Source organism: Ambystoma mexicanum, chromosome 2q, assembly GCF_040938575.1.
Source record: "Ambystoma mexicanum isolate Mex_15411 chromosome 2q, UKY_AmexF1_1, whole genome shotgun sequence".
NCBI classification, from domain to species: Eukaryota; Metazoa; Chordata; class Amphibia; order Caudata; family Ambystomatidae; genus Ambystoma; species Ambystoma mexicanum.
The window spans coordinates 615,992,304-616,007,824 of record NC_090924.1 but is presented as its reverse complement, the minus strand read 5'-3'; the positions used below and the strand labels follow the sequence as shown (position 1 = coordinate 616,007,824).

The following is a 15,521-nucleotide window of genomic DNA, read 5'->3' as shown; positions in this document are numbered from 1 at the left end:
CATAACAACACAGTACGCATTGTTGAGGGCTTGCATAGATCTGATCACATCTCAACTGAAACGAGGGCTCTGCATTGGTTGCACTTCGATAGTAGAGTCTCTTTCCAAATGCTCTGCATTACTCACAAGTGCCTTTATGGCAAGAGCCATAGTTACCTGGCCAGCAGACTCTCCTGGCTGCCGGATCGCAGAGTTCTCCGATCAAATAACTCTCCTACTGCAAACCCCTAAATCTAAACCTTCCATAGTAACCAAGGGTCCTTTCTCCACTCTGCTCGCAGATGTTGGAACTCCCTGCCCCCAGATATAAGAGCTTGCTCCAGCTTTTCGACATTCAAACGGGAATTAAAAGTGTACTCTTTCACTGGCTTGATAGGATGACACCAGTCTACCAGGATTACGTTTCTAATCCCTTAGGTTCTTTATGTAAGATCTTTATGTCTGTTTGTTCTGTCTCAGCACTATCATGACTACAAGCCTTGTCCAGCTGCTTTACAAATAGAAAATAAATAAATAATACAAATTTATAATATAAAAATTATTATGGCAACAAAGCCATTAGGTACTTTGGCATCTGTGATATGTTTTCCTTAGGGGAAGGCAAATACTGTGTCTCACCTCATGCATTCCTCTCACTTCCCTGGGCTTTTTCTCCTCCCAGGTGATCCCCCCGCAGCACACCACCCCAAAATTTGCCAATGTTATCACAAATGAGGCAATCAACATATTAGCAAAGCAGTACCTGCCCTCTCTACACAGAATCTAACCCTTAAAACAGCTGATTAACCTTCTGAAAACAGGGTCTTCTCTTACCGTCCAGAAACCATCCGCCCACTATGATCTCCAGAAGATGATGGCGGTCTAACTTGATTTGGATCTTCCTGATGACGACAATCTCGTGGGGTCTCCCGGAGACTGATTCCAGATCCATCGCCTGTTGCTTTCGCATTAGGATGCTGTATTGATACACAAACACGTCATAGTTGTCATCTAACGCGTCATCATTTTTTCACTCATTGTACAAAAGACAAACATGCTGTGACATAAAGGGAACAAAATGATACATTATTTATTGGTAACCCTATTTCTCCAACATGGATATCTTCAAGAAAGTCAAACACGGAATACCTCCACATAAGGAACAAACCATTGACAGACACTTTTAAAAATCAATATAACCTCATTTCCAGATTATGAAATAAATGCCTACCAAACTTTCTTTTTTAAGTCAACATTTCGCACAACAAATAACGTTCGCAAAATATTTAAATGTAGTTTGAGACTTCACCCACAGTGCAGAAGTTTAAAGAGAGGAAAACAGATAGTTGAGTCTTTCAGTGAAAAATAGAATAAAGACATTCCAGTCCCATTAGAGGCAATAAGGATACTGATAGGGACCCAAAGGCCCTCCCTGGCGACCGCTACCTTGACCATTTTGTGCCTTGAAACACTTGTGTATAGGCGTGTTATAAATGCCATATCATATCATAATCATATCATACCATTTGTTCCATTTGTCTGCATTTGGCTTTTTCAGGCAATTAGGTAGGAGGCTGAGCTGGGCGATATATTGAGAATTGCTGAGAGGGAGATCAGAGTAGATAAGGGCCTGGATGGAGAGAGTGAACGGGAGCATGGGACATTGGGGAGGTCAGGAGCTTGGCCTTTCCTGGGGTCTGGATCTCATTAAGAGGACTGCAGTTCCCTATGGGGAGAGGCTGACACATACTTTGCTGGATACGTTTAGGATTCAAACACCAGGTCTAGGTTTGAGATATTTGAGGAAGAGATCGGTAATAGGGGGCAGCAGGACAGAGGAATTTGGGGAAGGCCAGGTAGGCGTTTGTTTGTAGCAGGGTGTCTCAATGGGGATGATGGATCCTTGTGAGTAAGAGAGAAATGGGCAGAGGAGGGAGTGCATTTGGTAGGGATTGGGCACAATCTGTTGGAGGGATATGGGGTCGCATATGTACATAGTGTCCGACAGACGAGGGGGAGTGATTGAGGCAGTGTGGGGGTTCAGAGGGATAGGGTGAAGGTTTCTGGTCGAGGGAGTACGGCCTGTTGGAAGAGAGCGGTATGGGGGAATCCACATAGCTAAAGCAGTCAGGGTATTAGAGAAGCATTGCATTTGGGCTCTTCATTTCTAGAGGTACTGACCCCAGGGTCAAACTGTCACAGCCCAGGATTTAAGCAGTGTGGTGTACTGAAGGGGGCAGGGATTCCTGTGTGGGGCACTATCAGCTTTTGTGTTTTGGTGCTGGTTTGGGCCAGGGTCATGTCCATAAATATGGTATTGCAGTGCTAGTTAACTGTGCCAAAATTGCCATTTGCAAGCTGTAATGGTGCAGAAGGAGAGGACTGGCACACAGGTGGCATTGAGTGTTTGCATACACTATTATGTAATTAAAACATATCTCTCCCTAACTCTAAGAGGGGTTTTCCTGCCTCAGCTAAGCAACTATGGATTCGGTCAGAATGGGGGCGTGGCCAGCAGCCATGCAGTGTTGCTGCTTTTTCTAGGTGCTCCTGCAAGATCCTGTAAACTATAGCCATAACAAAGTTCTGACCGCACACATCGCCCTGTAAAACACAGCAGAACAGAGCGGAATACATTGGGGGCTTGGCCGCAGTGGTGTGGCGGAGAGTGGAAGGTCGCAAAGAAAGAGAATCGTTTCAAAGGCGTAGATCACAGCGCTCCCAAGAAGGCATCCGCAGGTTCTGGGCAATGCTGCAGGGCCGCCCAAAGCGAGGCTGGGTAACTGCTGTTACCATCAGCAGCCCAGGAGAGGGGCAGCCCAACCCCCCCCCGCCTGCTCCTCTCCTCTCTCCAGCGGCAGAGACATGCAGTCTCTGCAACACAAAGCCAAGGAAGGGTGAGGTGTGAACAGTCACCTTACTCTTCCTCCAAACAGCAAGGTGCTAGGCACCTAAGGAAACCAACAGTCAGGCAGGGCCCAGGTTCAAAGACCTGCCCCCCCCCCCCCCAGGGGACAGTCGGCTATCCGGCCAGGGGCTGTGACACAGCAGCCCCCACTACTATACATAACAAAGATCCAGGACTCCCCTGGGTCTTATAAATAAGACCAGCATGCTCTGAGAAAACACAATATGTTTGTGGACCCTGAACAGGGACCCAAACAAACAGGAGGTTCACTCAGTGTCTTCCAACCTTTGCTTCTTTAACAAGCTTCGAGAAGTTTGTTGTATTCGCAGCGTCTTTTTTCCCCCTTGAACATTGTTACTGTTCAGATCATCTGAGCCGGGGAAGCGAGCGGCGAACACTGGAGAAACTGGAGAAACAGAAGAGAGTCCCCAGGGAAGTGCCGCGTGGAAGCAGGATTCCAGCCCAGCCCGAACGAACGAGGAAGAGGACAATAGAGCATCCAGGTGCGGACGGCGTCAATTGCAGCTGTCGCTTTCAGGTGAGCCGCCACGCCGGGGTTGTGAAAGAAAAATAACTGCTACTGTTTCAACACGTGCAATAATATACATCCGCGGGGAGCCGGCAAGAGGCAGATCCTCCGGTGGACTGAAAATCCATGCGCATTTGGTCAATTACAAGAAATAAATGTTGCAAGGCTGAATCTCAGGCCGCCGGGAAAACTTTCCTTTATAAACCACACGCTTTTGGTCAATTGCAGAAAAGCATGTTGAATCCCAGGCCGCGGGGAAACTTTGCCTATAAACCAGGCCAATAATAAGCAGCGCACAGTAAACTGGTGATACAGCATTATGCAAATGCAAATGCAATTCTAGGGCCAGGCCAACAACTGCCATAATTATTCATTTCGCGTATCTGTTGTCTTTGCAAACTTACAAATGGAGGCCTTTTTTTATAAAACCTTGATTAATAATAAACAGCGCACAGACACCGCAAATCTCAACAGATGTCCAATAATACGCAAGTTAGTTACAGAGAACAACAGAGCACAATTTATACCCCAAATTAGAACTCGGGCACAATGAAAAGTTAGCTCACGAAAGAGCATTGCAGTAAACTTGGGGGGCAATGCAGGGGCAACAGCATAGAGACTCAGAACCAGGCCAGCACTGGGGGTAAAGGCAGTTGTCTGAGCATAAGCGAAAAAGTTGTGGGGCAACATCTACCAGTTACCCAACATGGGCAACAACATAACAAGCACACAAAAAACCCACAATTACAACAGCCAGTCATTTGTAGTAAAATCTTTCCTTTTCTGATTAAACAGGCCAAAAAGGAACATGGGTCCCAAACGGAAATCACAGGAACCCCCAACACCGGCACAAAAACCCAAATCACTTCACCTTTTAGTAGCCATCGAGGCGGCAGAACACTATGGATGGGCATGGGTCAGGGAAAACATGTATGGCCTGCCAAAGGAAGGAACACCCATACCGCCCAGCCAAGACGACGACACAACACCATCAAAAACAAGGACGTTAACAGGACATTAACAGAAAGCTCCAGAAAAGGTAACAAAAAACTGACAAAATACTGAAATAAATATGTCTGAATTACAACAATTATTGCTCGAAATCGGGGGAAAACAACTACCTCCCACAGGGGAACCTGGGGCCACGAATCCTACCATACCTCTAGAACCCGCTATAAGGGTGGCCAACATCCCTACAGCACCGGTCCCCGCAACACCACTCCCACAGGTGCCAGTAACACCAACAACAGCCACCACAATTGCGCCAACGGCAGCATTAGACCCAGCAGGTGCCTTAAAAGCATGGGCAACCCCCATTACAGACACTCTGGGGCAGACAGGGGCAAGCAGCAACAATCCAACAGATATAGTAATGATCTGCAATGCACAATTAGACTTAAAAATGAAATCCTTCCAGACCGAAATACTAAACAGATACAAAAGATGCCTAGCATGGAGCATTGACAACACAATCAAAGAAGCCATATGGGCCAAAGAGTTCATCGAAATCTTTTCACTGATAGAAGCCCAACGCAAAGAGAAAGATGCTTTTAGGGATCCCAAAAAGATAGAGGAGAAAGCCATAGCCAGAAACGCCCAGGTAGAACAGAACTGGGACAACTGGCTGCAGGCCATTCCCATCCTGGCAACAATATATGAAGAAAAATTCCCCAATGATGGCAGAAAACTATGGGCATATATGGATAAAATAAGAGAAGTAAAAATCAGACCTGGCTAACATATGATATAAGATTTAGGAGAAGCATGTCAGAGAGGCCAGCCATAGAGTGGGAGGAGGTCCAGAATGACTTATACACGCTGAACCCGAGCCTCCATCAGAGGAAGAGGCCCCACAAACAACCTCCAAAAATAACAAAAATGCACAGGGTCCCAGACTTAATGACAAGGAAAAGCACAAAAAAGGGGAACAGCCCTTTCGGAAGAACCAGCCATGGGCGGCTAAGTCTAATGCCCAGAGGCAGAACAAAAACCACTCCCCAAAGGCCAACATTCCATGCAGGAATTTTGGAAAAAAACTGCACATGGGGCAAAGAATGCTGGTACAAGCACACAGGGTTTCATCATCCCTTTTAAGGGCACAGGGTCACAGAAAGTCCCTATGAACCTGAAATCAGCCAGGGACAACCCCCTGATGGTGGAGAGCAAAATCAAGAAGGAACTGCTACTGGGCAGGATTGCAGGACCCTGGGACCACATGCCCCTCAAAGACTACATAATATCTCCACTTGGTTTGGTCCCCAAAAAGGAACCCGGGAAAATGAGGCTAATTCATCACCTATCCTATCCCAAAGGCCAATCACTAAACGACGGCATTCCACACACGGAATCCGCGGTATCCACCACACACACACTTCCAAGAGGCAGTAAGACTCATACGGGAAGGTGGCATGAACGCCCTGATGGCCAAACTAGACATCAAATCTGCTTTCAGACTCTTGCCAGTCAGATTCACAGCAATGGCTAGGTTTTACTTTTAATAACAAATTCTATGTAGACAGATGCCTCCCCATGGGGTGCGCAGTATCCTGCACCCTATTCGAGCAATTCAGCTCTTTTTTCCAATGGGCTTTCCAAAATCAGAGACCAGGGACCAGAATAGTGCATTACCTCGATGACTTCATGGTAATGGGACCACCAAATTCTGAAGAATGCAGTAGGGCCCTGGCGAAACTAGAACAGATGGCCTCACAGCGGGGCATCCCCCTGGCAATTGAAAAAACGACCAAACCAGACACCAACATAATTTTCCTGGGGATTGAAATAGACTCTGCAAAGGGTCTATGCAAAATCCCTAAAACAAAAGTAACAGAACTCTTGGAAAAAATACAAGGCCTGACAACAAAAGACAAGGGGACAGTAAAAGAAATTCAATCATTAGCAGGTAGTCTCAACTTCGCATCCAGAATAATCCCCCAGGTGAGGATATTTTCCAGAAGCCTGGAGCTAAAAATAACATCATACACCAAACCCCACCTACACATCCGGCTAGGCACAGAGGTGAAACAAGATCTGGAAACTTGGGGGAATTTCCTTAAAGATTTCAACAGGACCTTACTTTGGCGAACACCATTGTACACTTGGACAAAAAGGGTCCTTTTCACTGATGCAGCCGGGAGCAAGGGGTTTGGAGCCATACTAGACTCAGAATGGGTGGTAGGACACTGGCCCAACTCATGGCAAGTGGCAGGGTGGACAAAAAACATCACCCTCCTAGAAATATTTCCCATCTGGCTAACCTTACACATCTGGGGTAGGCAGCTAGCTAACACGGAACTCTTGGTCTGGTGCAACAACATGGCCCTAGTAGGCTCCATAAACAGAAGGTCTACCAAATGCTCTTTAGTGCTGAAAGTCCTACAAGCCATTACAGCAGTCACACTACAAGAAAACATTGTGGTCAAAGCAAACCATATTGCGGGGGCGGATAATAACATTGCAGATGCTTTATCTCGCTTTCAGTGGCCAAGATTCCGGGAGCTAGCGCCACATGGCCAAGAGCAAATGATGCCAATACCAGCGGAATGCTGAGCAATAATGGGAAATCAGGAATAATGGCATCAACGCCAGTGCCAGAGAGCCCAGGCCGGGATGCCCAACAAAAACCAGGTACCTCAAAAACGGGTGCCAACAACCCTTCAGGGTTCCTAACAGAGATGGCAGAGAATGCACTGGCAAGCACTACCGCAGCGCAGTACAGTAAGCGCTTACAAACAGTTTTTAGAGCCACAGGTTTAAGCCATGTAGAGTTAATAACGATTAAAGACATAGGGTCTCATTACGACCCAGGCGGTAAGGGGTTAATGGCGCCATAAAAGGTGGCGGCGCCGTTAACCCCTTACCGCCTAATTACGAAGTCCCTTTGCGTGTCCCGACCTTAACGGCTGGTTTTTGCCAGCCGTTAAGGATTGGACCCGCAAAGGGCCCTTGGAGGTATTTACGGTGCCGCAATTTGCAGTACCGTAACTACCGCCTTCCCCATTTCCATTGAGCCCTATGGGGCAAAAATGGGAATGGAGAAGGGCCAATGGTGAATGGGGAACAACCTTGGAATGGGGCGGTAATTCCGCCATTCACCATGGCGCAATCGGTAAAATACCGGCGGCAACCATGGCGCTACTAGCGCCATGGTTACTGCCTGGGTCGTAATGAGGCCCATAGAAATATTTTTAAAATGGGCGCATGAGCAGGGCTTTAAGAGAGACTGGGCAAAAAGACACCAAGTTGCAATCTCATATTTCTCAAAAATACAGGGTGATTCAGACCCCACCCAGAACACCCTAATTTCCTACGCAATGAAAGGATTGGGCAGAATAGAGGGCCCCCAGATGGACACCCGCCGACCCCTTGACTTCAACAAACTAGTACAAATAGCAAGCTAGCTGGTAGCCATATGCTGGCATCCATACGAGATCATACTATTCAAAACAGCATTTTTTCTAGCCTACTTCAGGGCTTTCCGGGTTGGAGAACTTATTGCCTCCAGCACCAAGGCCACAAATGGCTTGGGTGTCATGGAAGTCAGGGTTAGACAGGAGAGCGTCAGCATAGAAATTCAACAGTCAAAAACGGGGGCCAAAAGAACCATCAACATTTGTTGTATTGATGAGGCAACAAACTGCCCGGTATGTATCACCACCCTTAATTACACGCAAAGGCCCAAGGTGGGGGGGAGGTTTCTAATCCACAAGGACTCCTCGGCGCTAAGCCGCTACCAATTTAAAGGGGTGCTGATGAAAGCAATCAGCAAAGCAAGGTGGGACACCAAAGGTTTCGGCACCCACTCTTTCAGAATAGGTGCCGCCACCTCAGCATGGCAAGGAGGCCTAGCACCTCAACAGCTAAAAAACATAGGGGGATGGAAGTCAGATTGCTACAAAAGATACATCAGACCACAGCTGATATAGCCATCCTCCCTCACTTTTTCTTCCCCACCCGCTCCTGCAGAAACAACCAACGAAGGGAGGTCCTCACTCCGATCAGCGTGGCTAGTCGGCCACTCATTCGTATACAGGACGGGCCGATAGGCAGAAGAGACCAAAGAAGGGCCACCTTTCAGAAACACCATTGCTTCGTGGCGGGGATACAGAGGGCTACGGTGGGCGGACATCCACGAAACACTAGCTGAGCTGGTCGCATACAGAGACCCGCCAGAATTTCTGATCATACATCTAGGGGGCAATGACCTGGTTTCCATTGGTAAGAGAAATTTATTCGAGGACATTTACTCCTCACTAGTTGGCATTTCACACAATTGGAGGGGTACAGAAATATACTTCTCGGCCATCTTACCCAGGAAGAAATGGCTGGGGGCAAACTGCTACAAACCTGTAGACATTTCTAGAAGAAAACTCAACAGGGGGCTAGAGTAATTCAGTACAGCAAGAGGACTGGGCTTCATTAAGCACCCGACCATTACCCTAGGTGACCTGGACCTTTTTCTCAATGACGGCACTCATTTATCTAACCAGGGCATGGAACATTTATTTCAAGAAATCTCAGCAACTCTACCCTCCAGGGGTTGTCAATAGGGAATACCTTCGGGGGAACACGGCCAGCCGCCAACCTGCCCGCGTGTGGCGGCACGGGCCAGAAGGGGTAACCTCAGGACCCGGTGCCCAAAAGTATGATACTATTATGATATGTGATTATTGTTCTCCATAACCATATTGGTACAACAAAATCCTGCGGCCTTTTATTGCCAACACTTGACAAAGTTTTGAGCCAAATTATTCCGGGTGTGGGTAAGGGGTCGGCCAATACTAATGCATGCTTATGGGTTCAGCAGTTATGGGCAATGCTGCAGGGCAGCCCAAAGCGAGGCAGGGTAACTGCTGTTACCATCAGCAGCCCAGGAGAGGGGCAGTCCAACCCCCTCCCTGCTTGCTCCTCTCCTCTCCCCAGCGGCAGAGACATGCAGTCTCTGCAACACAAAGCCAAGGAAGGGTGAGGTGAGAACAGTCACCTCACCCTTCCTCCAAACAGCAAGGTGCTAAGCACCTAAGGAAACCAACAGTCAGGCAGGGCCCAGGTTCAAAGACCTCCCCCCCCCACCAGGGGGCCAGACAGTCGGCTATCCGGCCGGGGGCTGTGACACAGCAGCCCCCACTACTATACATAACAAAGATCCAGGGCTCCCCTGGTTCTTATAAATAAGAGCAGCATGCTCTGAGAAAACACAATCTGTCTGTGGACCCTGAACGGGGACCCAAACAAACAGGAGGTTCACTGTTTACTTAGTGTCTTCTTTACCACAGAACCCTCCCACCCTACAAAAGAAGGGAGAAGAACAAACGAAAAGAGGTACAAGGCACTGTACGGTCCCCACAACAAGTCGTGGGACATGAGAAGGCACAGGCCAGAGGGGGTAACCTCAGGACACGGTGCCCAAAAGTATGATACTATTATGATATGTGATTATTGTTATCTCCATAACCATATCTGTACAATAAAATCCTACAGCCTTTTACTGCCAACACTTAACAAAAGTTGTGAGCCAAATTATTCCGGGTGTGGGTAAGGGGTCGGCCAATACTAATGTATGCATTTGGGTTCAGCAGTTACAAGTGCGCCGAGCTGAGCCGGGAGCACTGATGGCTAGCCGGAGGAGGGACAGCGACCGGAGGAGAGAGGCTGCATAAAGCACCCGGCAGAAATGAAGATTACAGAGATCCCTGGAGATATTGGGGGCAAGTGTGCTGAAGACGTCAGTGATCCAGACAGGGGCCGATACGCACTGAGTGTGGGTCGGATGGTCCGCCTCCCTGGCAAACGTGCAACATGTGACATCTAGAAGGTCTGGTGGGTGCCCGTGGGCTGTGCTGGTGAGCGAGGTGGCCTCCGCGGAAGAGCGACAGCAAAGCTGCAAAGCCTAATTAACAAGGTGGGTGCAAGCGGGCTGCCAGCCAAACAGTGCTGGAGCCCATAGCCAGAGGATAAACGTGGTTGGACCTGGGCTGGTGTCTGAGAGGGCTGCTGACGCAATGTGAATGGCCCCGGGCACGTAGCTAAGTATCAAGGCTGCTTTAAATTTTCCCACATATAAAGTTACAGCATTCATAAGACTGGTGAGCAGCGCCCAACACTGGTGCTCAAGGGAGGCCCGACCTTGCAAAATAAGCTCTGGGGACCACTGCACCCAGTTAGGCGCAGGCCCCTGACTCTGCCGCCCGGTACCAGACTAAAAACAACCACTGTTGGGAACTGAAGGCAGACCTGCTCCAGACGAGAAGCAGAGCGGATAGCAGGTACTTGGATCGCTGCTGAGCAGCGCTGGAGCGTGCAACCAGCGGTTGGATGAGGCTGGGCCTTGGAGGGATCTGGGGGGCCACAGTTGCAGCAGATAAAGGCAAGAAACGGAGCAGCTTGAGACACTGCTACACGCAATATCTGCAGAAATTAAACACAGTGCCCTGGGGCAGGTGCTCAGGGGTGAATGAATGTTGTGGACCATCGCGCCCTGATGGGGACGCGCCCCTGTTCCTACCGCCCGGGTGCTGAGACCGGGAAAACAACCAACTTTGAGACAGTGCACAACTGTCCCAGAAGGGAAAAGGGACAGATTACTGGCAATGGAATCACTGGCGAAGAGACCAGCTCCTAGTTGGAGGCTGGAGCGCAAGGCAATTCTGAGCCTGTGGAGTAATAGTGCGAGGATTCGAGAGGGACCTGCCTTGCGTCCACAGCTGGCGCTGCACCTAGTGGGGCTGCAGCAGCAGTGTGCTGATAGGCAGCTTCCACAGGGAAGACGGAACTGCACATACGCTGGAGAAACATCACTAAACAAACAAATATGGAGGCATTTGCCAAAAGGGACATGGAGAAGGGGACTGGGCCGTCTCTGGCCACTGAAGGCCACTGAAGGGGGCGCAACAACCTCACTGGAAGAAATATGAGAAGAGAACCATACCCTTGCAGCTATCGCCACACTAAAAGCATGACAGGTGCAAAAGGTGGACGCAGTCATTGTGGACGTGGGGCTATTGAGGAAAGACGTACGGACCCTGTCAGGTTGGATAGAAACCTTGAAGACACAGATGAAAACACGTCCAAAGTCGCAGCCACCCGAGCAAAGGTGTTTGAGCTAGATGCCAGGATGTGCATACTAGAGCACAGAGTCGAGGTTTCAAAGGGAAGGGCTCGGAGGAATAAACTAAGGATCCTTTGGCGACCCGACAACCTATGTTGAAAACGTACTCCTGCAAGAGGTGGGCCTGGGGACAGTAGCCCAAGGTTTCACGTTGGAAAGGGTGCATGGATCATTGGCCCGGAAACCGCCCCAGAGAGCCCCGGCAAGGCCGGTGATAGCAAAGATTATGAACAATAAAGATAGAAAGCGGATCCTAGCCTTCTCAAGAGCAGGGGGAAGCATCATATGGGCGTCAGCGAAGCTCGCTATTTAACCAGACTATACAATGATGGTACAAAAGCGGAGAGCTATGTTTGGCCCTACAAAAGAACGCCTGAGGAGAGGTGATATACCCAGCTAAACTCAAGGTGATCCACAATGGACAGTCCCACTTCTTCGAGGACACAGAGGCAGCGCATTCCTGGATGGACACTCAGGGGATTGCACAGCTCCCGGAAAAGAGAAACAGGGCCCCGTGATTGCTGGGGACAAGGAGGTGGCAAGCTACAAATCCCATGAAGACTTAAGGCAACAAATGGGAAGCCATATGTGGGAATAGTCATTTGGAAAAGGAGAGACCTATATGAGGGAGCGTGCAGTTGCCCGAGCAGGCTTCTGGGACACCCTGTTGGATATTCTGTTTTGGATGCCTGTTTTAAGACATCACGCTGCTGCACGTCCCCCAGGTGGGGAGGGAGGGGAGACCGGAAAGCAGTGGAGCCCGAGCACACGTTATGATGCTGGGCTGTTCGTTTTTGGTTGGGGAGAAAGGAGGAGCAGATATCATCTAAGGTGGTTCTGGTTTCACCACCCTTTGAGAGGTGGGATTGTTTTAGTTCTAGTTGTTCATATATTAGGAAGCGGTTTAAAAGGCATGGAGGGGCAGAGATCACATGCTATAGAATGTTCAGTGGAAGCTAGTTGCTTGATGGGTGGCAGGCTTGAAGTGGGAAGGCGACGAGGGCAGATTGGAACAGCTGGCGAAGGGATCACAGGAGGCAAGAGAGGTTAGGAGATCATATCAGATTTAGCAGGAGGTCAGTGTGAACTTCTGAGGCCGCACAGAGCGGGACTCGATGGCTAGCAATCTAAACATAGCTGCATGGAATGTCAGAGGCCTCAACAGTTTGGTTAAGAGACTAAGAGTACAGGCCTATCTGAAAAGGAAAAAGATACATGTCGTATTGTTGCAAGAAACACACTTAACTGCAGACCGTCAAAGTGTGATGAGCAAGAAATGGGGGTTGGGGTGTACAGTTCCCCTTTCTCAAGGTATGAGAGGGGTGTACTAACATGGTTCGCGCCAGCGATCCCCTTCTGACTGCTGGAGTTTAAGCGTGATGATGAAAACAGAATGCCATTGATACATGGGTTCATTGAAAACGGGGACATATGTATTATCAACACATTTGCATCTAATAGTGATGCCAAAATATTCTACAAATCCCTTTACGCTAGGGTCGCTGAGTTCCAGGGCGTCATGTGGGTATGGGGGGGGCTTTAACTGCATGCTTAATCCCTTAGTGGATAGGTCGGCTAATAATTATCAATGGCCCTCCCCTCCTGTGAAAGCCCTGGGCGCTATATTGAGGAACCTTCGACTAGTAGACTTATGTACATATGTAGGGGAATTCATGGAGTGGAAAGAGGATACTCACATTATGTGGCGCCTTCCATGGTTTACATCCGCCTAGATTACTTGTTTACAGGGCAGGATACCGCTGGGGAGTTTGTGGAGGCGGGTTACAAGGCCAGGGTCCTTTCCGATCATGCTCCATTGATCGCCATCTGGCAGCAATCCTTTCCTATTTATTTATTTATTCATATTTTTAGAGCGCACATCAGCCCAAGGGCATCGTGGCACTGTTACAGATATTCTTTGCTGGTTACAGGAGGAGGAAGGCTTAATAGTTACATAGAAATTTGCATTTAGAGTTCATCTTAGAAATACATAGAAATTATATTTACAGTTCAGCTTAGAGTTTCAAAGGACGTGGAGAGCTTGGAGGCCTAGGGTGTTGTGTGGGGCTATTTGAAGAGCGTAGTTTTAAGGGATTTGCAAAAGGAGTACAGAGAGGGTTCTGCTCAGAGTGCGTTGGGTAGGGCATTCCAGAGTTTGGGTGCTATGTGAGGGAAGCCAATGCCGCCGGTGTTAGCTCTTTTTATGGAGGGGACGTGAAGTTGGTTTGCATGGTGACTCCTTTTGGGGCGGGCCGATCCCAACTTGGCGTCTCTGTGTAGAAGCCCTACAGGATGGCACATTCAGAGATTACCCTGAGGAAAGGATGGAGGACTATTTTGAAATAAACACGTGCAGTGTCACTGAATGCAGTATTTTGTGGTACGCTTTCAAGGCGGTTATGAGGGGAGTGGCTATTGGCAAGATGGGGGGCTTAGGAGGGAACTACTAGGGGCCCTGGAGAGAGTGGAGACGGAAATCGAATTGCTCGAGGGAAATTGTGAAACGGAAGTAGAAGCGGAGGGACGCCTATTAGCTATGGGACACAAATATATTCAAGAATGGGAACAACTTGGCAAATTCAATTATGTAAGATACACCCAAAGAATGCACACAGAGGGGGACAAACCGGGCAGATTGCAGGTGTGGTTGTGCAACAGAGGGGAACCTAGGGAAATTATATGTGGCATAGGCGATGACGGGGGGAGCCTTGTGACCACACAGAATGAGATAAATTAAGTGTTTTCCAGGTACTATGACACATTATACTCTGCAGGACTGGCAGGCAATGACTGGGAAATCAGGGAAGCTTTAGCTGAGATAGGATTGCCCCAACTGGACGAGGCAGGAGTGGACAGTTTGGACACCCTGCTCACAGTGGATGAGATCTTGGCGGTCATACAGTCACTACTGACAGGCAAAACCCCTGGGCCGGACAGCCTGCTGGGAGAATTCTACAAAACCTATGCAGCGGCACTCGCACCAAAGCTACTGGAAATATATGAGGTGGCATGGGAAAGGGGCCGACTTCCCCGGAGTATGTGCGAGTCTCATCACACCAATACTCAAACCAGGCAAAACGTCTCTGGATTGCGGCTCTTATGCTGTCCATGATTAACCAGGATTATAAAATACTTACTGCCTCACTAGTGAATAGACTAAAGGAAGTGATTAACCACCTGATACACACTGACCAGATAGGATGTGTGCCAAACAGGAGCAATGCCTGGAACCTATGACGACTCCACCATGTGATGGATGGCACCGAACGAGTAGTGATGGACTGCGCACTAGCTTCCTTAGACGCGATTAAAGCGCTTGATTCTGTCAGATGGGATTGGCTGCATGAGACACTAAAGCAATTCGGAATAGGGGGAGGGTTCCGCAGTGGGTGGAGCTGCTGTACACACATCTCCAGGCCAGAGTGCAGACCGTAAAACAGATATCTTGGGAATGGGAGCTGCATGGAGGCACTACACAGGACTGCCCATTGTCCCTGATGCTTTTCATACTAGCCTTAGAACCACTGGTGTTTTTTCTGCATAAAAACTACAGAGAGACTGGGATAATGGTGGATGGAGTCTGACACTTAATCCCAATGTATGCAGACAACATGTTGGTTTATGTACACTCGCCACCCGAGAATTTACAGCTCATACTAGATATAATAGACCAGTTTGGAGAGCTCTGTGCCATCCATGTAAGCAGAGAGAAGTCCTGCCTGTTCCCACTTGCAGACCTTGTTGGGTTGAGCGAAGACAACTTAGCTAATTTGAGGTCTAAAGTGGTAAGTGGAGTCTTTTCGGTACCTGGGGTTAATTTCATGCATGGCATGGCCACAGCCCAAAAACATAAAACGCAGAGGGTCCTAGAGGGCGCCGTTAGGTCAATGTCTTTTTGGCAGCGATTGCCCCTGTCGATGATGGGCAGAGCTGTCTTGCTTACGATGGTCGTGTTACCCCGCCTATTATATCACTTCTTCAATATCCCATGTAACACC

The 15,521-nt window shown here is 48.7% G+C and overlaps 1 protein-coding gene across 2 annotated transcripts in view; it reads right to left on the bottom strand.

Moving 5' to 3' along the window:
• CCDC13 (coiled-coil domain containing 13) overlaps positions 1–15,521 on the bottom strand; it is a 1,886,344-nt gene that overhangs the window by 671,455 nt on the left and 1,199,368 nt on the right. For both annotated transcript variants that reach the window (XM_069647762.1, XM_069647761.1), the window contains exon 11: positions 814–956. In XM_069647762.1, the coding sequence (XP_069503863.1) occupies positions 814–956 (143 nt within the window). The remainder of the gene's footprint in view (positions 1–813; positions 957–15,521) is intronic.